The 10,014-nt window shown below is 45.4% G+C and overlaps 1 protein-coding gene across 1 annotated transcript; it reads right to left on the reverse strand.

Annotated features, from left to right (window-relative positions):
- Window positions 1–8,782: 8,782 nt before the first annotated feature.
- Window positions 8,783–9,811, reverse strand: LOC123091412 (uncharacterized). The gene is made up of 2 exons (XM_044512945.1): window positions 9,458–9,811; window positions 8,783–9,360 (listed from the first exon to the last, which is right to left on the reverse strand). Exons 1-2 carry the CDS (start codon window positions 9,694–9,696, stop codon window positions 9,147–9,149), a joined length of 453 nt encoding a protein of 150 aa, XP_044368880.1. The 5' UTR covers window positions 9,697–9,811; the 3' UTR covers window positions 8,783–9,146.
- Window positions 9,812–10,014: the final 203 nt, after the last annotated feature.

Consider the following 10,014-nt stretch of genomic DNA (forward strand, 5'->3'; position numbering starts at 1 on the left):
TCCGTGTCACGCAAACGTGAGGGATCCCCGTTGTAGGGTTTGCAATATGTTCATGATTTGCTTATGGTGGGTGGCGTGAGTGACAGAAGCACATACCCCAGTAAGTAGGTTGTTTGTGTATGGGATAAAGGGGACTTGATGCTTTAATGCTATGGTTGGGTTTTACCTTAATGAATCTTTAGTAGTTGCGGATGCTTGCTAGAGTTCCAATCATAAGTGCATATGATCCAAGTAGAGAAAGTATGTTAGCTTATGCCTCTCCCTCAAATAAAATTGTAATAATGATTACCGGTTTAGTTATCGATTGCCTAGGGACAAATAACTTTCTCTTGACAAAAAGCTCTCTACTAAAACTAATTTAGTTGTGTCTTTAGCTAAACAACCCCTAGCTTTTATTTACATGCTCTTTATTATCTTGCAAACCTATCCAAAAACACCTACAAAGTACTTCTAGTTTCATACTTGTTCTAGGTAAAGCGAACATCAAGCGTGCGTAGAGTTGTATCGGTGGTCGATAGAACTTGAGGGAATATTTGTTCTGCCTTTAGATCCTCGTTGGGTTCGACACTCTTACTTATCGAAAACTGTTGCGATCCCCTATACTTATGGGTTATCAGAAACTAAAGTGGAGGCGGAAATGAGACTGAAAGAACTGCTTCAAGAGGAGGAATTGAAGTGGGCACTGTGAGCTAGGGTTCGCAATATCGTCCAAGGGGATGATAACACTCAATTCTTCCGTATGATTGCGAATGGCAAGCATCGAAATAAGAGAATATTTTAGCTTGAGCGGGATGAGGAGACGATTTTAGGACATGAGAACATAAAATTATACATCACCAATTACTATAAGCAGCTGTTTGGGCCTCCCGAGGATAATTTCGTATCCTTGGATGAGTCCAGCGTTGAGGATGTCCCTCAACTTGCTGCGGTTGAGAATGATATTTTGACTGCCCCATTTTCGGAGAAAGAGGTGTTTGAAGCAATTTCACAAATGAAGAATAATAAAGCTCCAGGACCTGATGGTTTTCTGGTGGAGTTTTATAAAAAGTGTTGGCACATTATTAAGGAGGGTTTGCTACTGATGTTCCATGATTTATTTTCTGGACAGGTGCAGTTATTTCACTTGAATTTTGGAACGATCACTTTGTTTCCTAAGAAAATAGAGACTGTGTGAATTGAGCAATTCAGGCCGATCTGTCTTCTTAATGTCAGCTTCAAAATGTTCACCAAGGTTGGGACTAATAGGCTTACGCAGATTGCGCATTATGTGGTAGAGCCGTCTCAAACTGCTTTCATGCCGGATAGAAACATCCTAGAAGGGGTTGTGGTCCTACATGAAATGCTTCATGAAATCCACACAAAAAAACTAGATGGGGTAGTTTTCTAAGTGGATTTTGAGGAAGCGTATGATAAGGTCAAATGGCCATTTATTCAACAGGCCTTGTGTATGAAAGGTTTCGATCAGTCCTGGAGAAACCAGGTAGACTCTTTCACGCAAAAAGGGAGTGTTGGAATCAAAGTGAATGATGACATAGGTCATTACTTTCAGACACACAAGGGTCTGAGGCAAGGAGATCCGATGTCACCTATTCTGTTCAACATAGTGGTCGACATGTTGACAATTCTAGTAGGAAGGGCTAAGGATGCTGGCTAGGTAGGTGGCCTCGTTCCGCGTTTAGTTGACGGAGGTGTGTCTATCCTACATTACGCTGATGATACTATCATCTTCATGGAGCATGATTTGGCAAAAGCAAGGAACATGAAGCTAGTGTTATGGTTGTTTGAACAATTGACCGGGTTAAAGATTAACTTCCATAAAAGCGAATTGTTCTGCTTTGGAAGAGCTAAAGACGAACAAGAAGCTTACAAACAATTGTTCGGGTGCGAATTGGGGTCTTTACCCTTCACGCACTTGGGTATACCAATCCACCATCACAAGCTTTCTAACAAAGAATGGAAGTGAATTGATGATCGATTTGAGAAAAAACTAAGTTGCTGAAAGGGCAAGCTTATGTCATACGGAGGCCGACTAATTCCCATTAACTCCGTTCTCACAAGTATGACTATGTTTCTCTTGTCCTTTTTTTAGGTACCAGTTGGAGTCCGAAAAAGGTTTGACTTCTATTGATCGCGCTTCTTCTAGCAGAGCGATGAACTAAAATGAAAGTATAGACTCGCTAAATGGCATATCATTTGTAGGCCGAAAGACCAAGGGGGCCTCGGCATTGAAAATTTAGAGGTGAAGAACAGATGTCTTCTCAGCAAGTGGTTGTATAAGCTATCTGTAGAGACGGATGCCACATGGGCCCAGATTCTGCGTAATAAGTACCTTCAATCCAGAACCTTATCCCAGGTGACGGTGTGGCCGAATTACTCGCCTTTTTTGGAAAGGACTGATGAGAGTAAAATCAGTTTTTTCAACAGGACAAAGTTTGTAGTTGGAAGTGGTACTACCACAAGATTCTGGGAAGATACATGGCTAGGGGAGACGCCCCTTGCACTTCAATATCCTTCTTTTTATAATATTGTTCAGCGAAGAGACGCTTACGTTGCAACAGTATTACAGTCCAATCCTCTTAATATTCAATTTAGGAGGACACTAGTGGGAAACCATTGGGAAGCCTGGCTCCATCTTGTCAGAAGATTGATGGATGTTTAGCTATCTCAACAGCGCGATCAGTTGCGCTGGAAACTAAGAATTGAGAGCTTTCAGTTAAATCCATGTATTTGGATGTTATCAACTCTATCTCTATTCCGCATTCGAAACATGTTTGGAAAGTCAAAGTGCCTTTGAAAAATAAAGTGTTTACGTGGTTTGTCCATAAACAAGTCATGTTAACTAAGGATAATTTGGCAAAACACAACTGGACATGATCTACAAGATGTAGCTTCTGTGACCGTGATGAATCCATCAAACACCTCTTTCTCGACTGCCCTTTGGCAAAAAAAATATGGCGGTCGGTCCACATAGCATTTAATATTACTCCTCCGAATACTATCAACACATTATTTAGGACGTGGCTAGACGGGATAGATTCAGAAACAGCGAGACACATCCATGTAGGAGCATGTGCTTTATTATGAGCAGTCTGGAACTGCAGAAATTATTTGGTTTTTAACAGAATAACAAATATTCATTTCTTGCGGGTTATTTTCCGAGCCACTGCACTGATCCGTATGTGGCCACTACTCACTCCGGCGGAGGCCAGGGAGCGTATGGTTACTGAATCTATCCGATGGGAGACGGTAGCTCGGGCTATCTTCAACCGGTTTGGATGGCGGTCATGTAATAGAATATGCATTTATTGTTTCCTATCTTTTTTATGCCAGCCAGTTGTGGCTATCCTGTTATTTTGTTAGCTCTTTGTGAGCCTTTTTCCTTTCATTTTTTAGACCTGAAGATTTACGTTGAACCTTTTGCTTATTAATAATATGGTCGTATGGATCGTTCTGATACAGAGGCCGGGAATCAATCCCCTTTTCAGAAAAAATAAGTTAACCAACTGGCGTTCTAGTTTACATGAAAAATCTCTCAAGTGTTAACCAGAATCACCATGCTGTTGTGCGTACCGTGGTGTTATTTATGTATCAATTCCTACGAGGGAAAAAAATTCTTTCTCAATTTCTTATAGGCTAGCTGTGAAAGACAAATCTAGCGAGAGTAATTATTTGTGGCCAGAAGTTAGACCTGATCACTGCTCCTCCAAGTTCAACACCGACCCCAAGGTTCCTACAGATCACACACAAGCATGTTGTATTGGAGTATCGAATGGTTCGACATGATTGCTTGATGTCACTGAAGAACGAGGTAGATGGATGCGCTGAGAATGTAGAATAGCTTAAGAGAATAGCAATATGAATCCGAGAGTACAAGTTGTAATTAATCCGGGCAGCCTATCAGTAATTCCCGGTGTCTTCTATATGCCTATGGATATTCTACTCAAATCCCTAATGCGCAGAGACACAACAAATAACACTTGAAATATGATTGGGAAGATTTAGGATTGAGGAGTAAGAAGAGGAATGCACTATTTATCCATTGCTTAACCTGCTCCTTATAGACGACTTGAATGGTATGCAATGATATAAGTCATCAGTCCTTCACTAGGTCAATAGCGAAGAATTATTTTGTATAAAATTTGTCCTTGGATAGATCAGAGGCAATAGAATGTGATAGCCTGGCTTAATAGGGATGATAGACTACTCATATCAATAAGGAATTCCTTCTTTTCTGAAAGCCCATTCGGACAGAACTCCAAAGTTAAGCGTGTTCAGCTTGATGTAATTTCGGGATGGGTGACCGACCAGAAAGTTGCTCCCGAGTGTGCACGAGTGAGGACAAAGTGCGCAGAAAAGACTAGTATTGATCTGTGAGACCATTCTAGATCCCGCCAGGAGTAACGACCATCGGCAGATGTGTCCGGTGCGTTACAAATTGGTATCAGAGCCGACCCTCACGGTTACACAGATGTTTGCGGATAGTTGCGCGGTCATGTTGTGCATGACGTTTGTGACCCATCGTGGCACACGACATGCACATGTGCCGGACTGGAAGCACAGACGTATGTGCCAAGATGGAACGTTCCTGTGGCCCGACGAGGACGTCGGTTCCTCTGAGTGAGGGTGTATATGATAGCCTCCCTTAATAGGGATGATAGACTAATCATATCGATAAGGAAATTCTTCTTTTCCGAAAGCCCATTCGGACAGAACTCTAAAGTTAAGTGTGCTTAGCTTGGAGTAATTTCAGGATGGGTGATCGATCGGAAATTTGCTCCCGGATGCGCACAAGTCATGATAAAGTGCACAGAAAAGATTAGTATTAATTTATGGGGTCAGTCTACGTCCCGCCAGAAGTAATGACCACTGGCTTAGGAGAAGTTATGACTGGCTTAGGAGATTGTCAAATCATGTTGTAGTCACTAAAAAATCATACGTGACAACAATACATACTTTGCAAGATTTATACCGAGATAACATTTTGAATTTTGAAACATAGGAGAATGGGCATGAGCTCCGCGTCGCCTCCCCCGCGGGCGGCTCAGGAGGGCTCAGCCGCCGCCACCTAGTAACCGTCTAGCGCCCTTCTCCCCCTCCGCCACTGCCGATGGTCGGCGCCGGGCAAAGCCCGTGCGTGCTCCGACGGTGACAGAGGGTCTCTCCTCCCTCTCCCGGATCCTTGGTGGCACAGGCGTCCTGATCCGCGGGGTGCGGCCCTCCCGATGGTGTGGCGGCGGGCTCGCGGCGGTGCACGAGCGCCCAGATCCATGGGTGTGGGCTTCTTGGCAGCGTGCGAGCTCCCGGCAGCGGCGGGATCGGTCGACGTTGGGCTTGGACAATGGCGCCGGCTGCATGGTGGGATCTTGTCGCTCGTGGGGGATCTCGCCACTCCGGCCATCGTGGAGGAACCTAGACCTAGGGCGGCGGCCCCGTTAGGCATGGCGACGGTGTCCTCGGCTGGCGACATTCGCGGGGGATGGATGGACGGCGTCTTGACCGCGTGGGCGGTGAGTTGCTGGTGGATCTCCTCCGCGCTGCAGGCTCTCTCCCGCTGCATTTGGTGGCTTACGATCGCGGTCGTCGGCCTCGTTGTGTTCGCGGGGGCTGGTAGAGATGACATCGGACCGGAGAAAACTCTGGATGACTCGTTCATCCCGACGATGGCGACGACCAGGGTCGCCGTTCTCCTCGCAGGCGCCACCGAGGTCCCTGCCCTCCACCCCGACCCCATGCCTGGGTGAAAACCTAAAATCTTCTTAGATTGGGCGGCGATGGCACTACGTGTGTCATACCCTTCTTAAAGACGCCGCCTGAAGCGTTTGGGTGCTCGGTTAGAGGAATTGCAGGCGGAGGGGATGAGACCAGTGGAAACAGATGGTGTTCGCGACGGAGAAGCGGCGTGACATCTGGCACATCGGCCAAGTTTTTTTTTTAGAAAAGGAGGATGACCCCCGGCCTCTGCATCTGGGCGATGCATACGGCCACTTTATTAATTATACTCACAAGACCTTACAAAGTAATACGACAGCAAGACTAAAGCCACCGTCTAAGCAACAACTGTCGCTACACCTATCCAAATGATGTAGGGGCGCTGATAGCCTGGGCCTAATACCAAACAGACATCGCAGCCAAACCTAAACATCTAAGACCTGAGGTCCCAACCAGGACGCCTGCCTGGTATGGGGCACCTACCAGTCCGGCGCACTTCTCAACCAGGACGCCTGCCGGGTATGAGGCCGCCACAGCCACCTACCACGAGTCCATCTTTAGAGTTGTACTGTGTAATGCAGGAAAAGGTGGCTCTAAGTCGTGCTAAATATTATCTTATTGTATGAACACCCTTGACTATCCCTACAAACCTCCAGGCTCCGACGAGTTCTCCGATGAGAGGATGCCCGTTTTCGTTACCGATTCACTCACTTGATGAGGTACAGTCGGATCTAGTAAGGTTCATATGACTTTACAAGTAATGACCATGAATTTCTTTACCACAAAAAGATGTCCATGAATTTCTTATTCAATTACGGCTAGAAGAGGCTCATTTTTTTTTGCTAGAAGAGGAAAAGACAAGGGTACTCTTCGCAAGAAAGACTAGGCTTTTGTGTTCCTCTTTCCTACCTGAGTTGTTCCAAGAACCAGAGTGTTCTAGATTCAGAAGCAAAGTACGAAAGATAAGCTTGTCTGGCTATATTTGCGATTGAATGAGCCAACTAAGTTACTACTCCTTCCGTAAACTAATATAAGAGCGTTTAAATCAATACTTTAGTGTTCTAAATGAACGTTTAGATTAATACTTTAGTGTTCTAAATGCTTTTATATTAGTTTACGGAGGGAGTAGTTTATTATTTCGGTTAGTTAACTAGCCGAAGTTCTAGTTTACATGAAAAATCTCTCAAGTGTTAACCAAAATCACCATGCTGTTGTGCGTACCTTGGTGCTATTTATGTATCGATTCCTACGAGGAAAAAAATTATTTCTCAATTTCTTATAGGCTAGCTGTGAAAGACAAATCTAGCGAGAGTAATTATTGGTGAGCAGAAGCAAGACCTGATGAGCTTCACTGCTCCTCCAAGTCCAACACTGACTCCAAGGTTCCTACAGATCACACACAAGAATGTTGTATCGGAGTATCGAATGGTTGGAGTAGGATTGCTTGATGTCCACTGAAGGACGAGGCAGATGGAAACTAGCTGAGGCTGTAGAGCAAAAGACAACCTCAGAATAGCGACATGAATCCTGGAGTACAAGTTGTAATTAATTCCGGTAACACATCAGTAATTCCCAGTGTCTTCTATGCCTAAAGATATTATATTCAAATCGCTAATGCGCAGAGACACAACAAAAAGCACCTGAAATGTGATTGGGAAGTATTACCATTGAGGAGTAATATGAGCGATGTGAAGCGCTATTTATCTATCCCTTCCTTACATTTCCTTGCTCCTTATAGACGACTTGAATGGTATGCAGTGATATAAGTCATCAGTCCTTTGCTAGGTGAATAGTGGAGAATTCTTTTGTTGTGAAACCTGTCCTTGGGTAGGTCAGAGGCAATAGAGATTATATGTCGTCGAGACAAACAATGGGCTTTATATGTCGTCGAGACAAATGTTGCACCTAGAAATGGCAAAGTTAACATTCCAAAGTTCTTGAAAAATAAAATCCAATGGCTAAGTTTTCGTTCTCACGAGAAAAAGCGAGCTAACTAGAACCATTGTCGTCTAGGTATGCTCATATGTGACCGCGGGGTCAATTTATCCTGATACATTTTGAAGAAACATACTTTATTCATTTACACAATCATAGTTGTAGAAATCTCAAGATTCTAGATTAACTGTGTTTTGCTTGGACATTATACTAACCTCTCGGACGGGAGTGTTCAACCGCTTGTATTGACTGGGGCTAGACACACTATGAGGATCTCACTTGATTTCCGGCAAACTCACTATAGTATAAACATGAGTGTGATGGTTTGAACTCCGATGGGTGATGTCGAGTGCTTCTACTTGTCATTTTTCATACCAAGAGGAAAACACAATCACACACATACGCACGTCTGCCTTTGAAACATGCTTCTAGCATTGATAGGGACCGAACATATATTCATAAATCACACCAAGTTTTTACTGAAAATACACATGTGTGTATAAATGTGGGCATAAGAAAAGAAAAAGGTCTCTCAGTCGTACCAAATAATCCTCTTTCATTGTATGGATGCCCATGACTGTCTCTACAACCTCACCTCTTCGCTGCCGAGTCACTCCACTCGATGAGTTACACAGCTGGTGCAAACTATTTTTGTTCATCACAGAGTTTCTTGTATAGAAATTATAGTGAGAAACCGGTATCATGGAGTCTGAGAGACAGAGATCGATGCTTATGTGAAAGCAGGAAACCGTGCCCTGCATCTGCGTGCATGGTTGCAAGTTCATGATCCTGCCTACCTCGAGCATTTTCCATCATGCTGTTGTCGATGGCAACAACTGCTGATACTCCGAATGGTAAACGTGAATAATGGTGGAGTTCAGCCCACCAAACAAATAAGCCGAACACGACGTGCGCCAATGCTGTTCTTTGCCTTCTCCCGGGGATGCCAGTCTCTTAAACTCAACAACTAGCTGCGAAATGTTTTTCTGAACCTTGAACAGTTAAACCTCGGTTCAGCTATACCAACATGTCTCACCGTCGTGTAAGCAGTAAGTAGTACTGTATACGTATTATGCCAGCTGTCACTCTCTCCTTCCCCCATCTTCTCTAGAAAACTACAACTAACATGAACTCAAAAGATTTGAAGCGAATATATGAGCGTTCTACCGATCAGTTCTGTTTATATTCGTTTCTGCACCTAGCTAAACCTGGATTCAGAAAGTTCTTGTCACATCCTGACAATTCCCCCCAGAAATGTTCACCACCATTTACACGACCAATATATGTTTGGTGGTATACTAGACTACTACTACTAATATAGTAATATGAGATGCAAAAAATAAGCACCGATATTTCTGATCACAGAGATTATCAGTCTGTTCTTCTCTTGGAGGACAAAAAAAACTCCGCTGTCCTGATCTTTTTGACATTACTGTCAGAGCAACAAGAGGAGTCTATTCTGAATTTCTGACAAGGCCTTTCTGACGACATGCATAAGCGAGTTACCCTTCCGTGACGGCTTTTCTGTTCTTCTTCCTCTTGACCTTGCGCCGGATCTTACCGCCGACGGCATCCCCTGGCTGCGGCTGCGACGACGACCCCATGGATTCTGCTTCTGCAGCGGCGGCTTCGTCCTCGGCGTTGGGCTGCATCCCCCGCATGACCACCGCCGGGAACACCCAGTTGGACACGAAGTAGAAGAGCAGCATGACGGCACTGCGCCCCCGAACACCACCATGCAAAGTCAGAAAACACAGCGACAAAACCAGAGCGCCAGCCGCGTACGCGGCACAGAGTTTACAGTCGCACTCGCCTGATCGGGATGAGCGAGGAGACGTCGCCGGTGTCGGCCGGCGAGCCGGGCACCAGCTTGGGCGCGAGGATCTCGCTCAGCTCCGGCGGCAGCGCGCGGAGCCGCCGCGCACGCCGCGGGAGCTTTGCTCCGGGACGCTGCGCGGTTGCGGCCGCTGCGCCACGGCGGGCGCCATTCCCAGCCGGAGCGGCGGCGGAGGCCAGGCGCCGGGAGCCTATCGTCAGAGTAGCCGCCTCCATGGAGACGGCACGTTGCGATATCTTCGAGCTGGAGAGGTTTAAGCTCAGGTGGCTCCTCGGTGTGCCTGCTTGGGTGAGGCGACGCCCCGATGCCTTCCGTTATGGATAAGGAACTCTGTCTGTTTGTTTTCCCGGCGTTTGGGTGTCAATTTTTATTTTATTTTTGAGAAATGTTAGCTGAGGAATGGCAGCTGTGGGGCCAGGTCATTGGCGCACCACTTGGCCACCGACCGATTAGTTGTTTCAAATGACAGCAATACTTGCTCATAACCTCCTCGATGGTGTATCATTGATGGTTGAGTGACTTTATCCCAAAAT

Source organism: Triticum aestivum, chromosome 1A, assembly GCF_018294505.1.
Source record: "Triticum aestivum cultivar Chinese Spring chromosome 1A, IWGSC CS RefSeq v2.1, whole genome shotgun sequence".
Taxonomy (NCBI): Eukaryota; Viridiplantae; Streptophyta; class Magnoliopsida; order Poales; family Poaceae; genus Triticum; species Triticum aestivum.

Bases quoted from the DNA above. Each gene is read 5' to 3' on its own strand.
- LOC123091412 (XM_044512945.1), bottom strand. From the start codon at position 9,696: ATGGAGGCGGCTACTCTGACGATAGGCTCCCGGCGCCTGGCCTCCGCC. The intron at 9,361-9,457 runs GCGAGTGCGACT...TCGGGGGCGCAG, and splicing joins TCCTCGCTCATCCCGATCAG to TGCCGTCATGCTGCTCTTCT.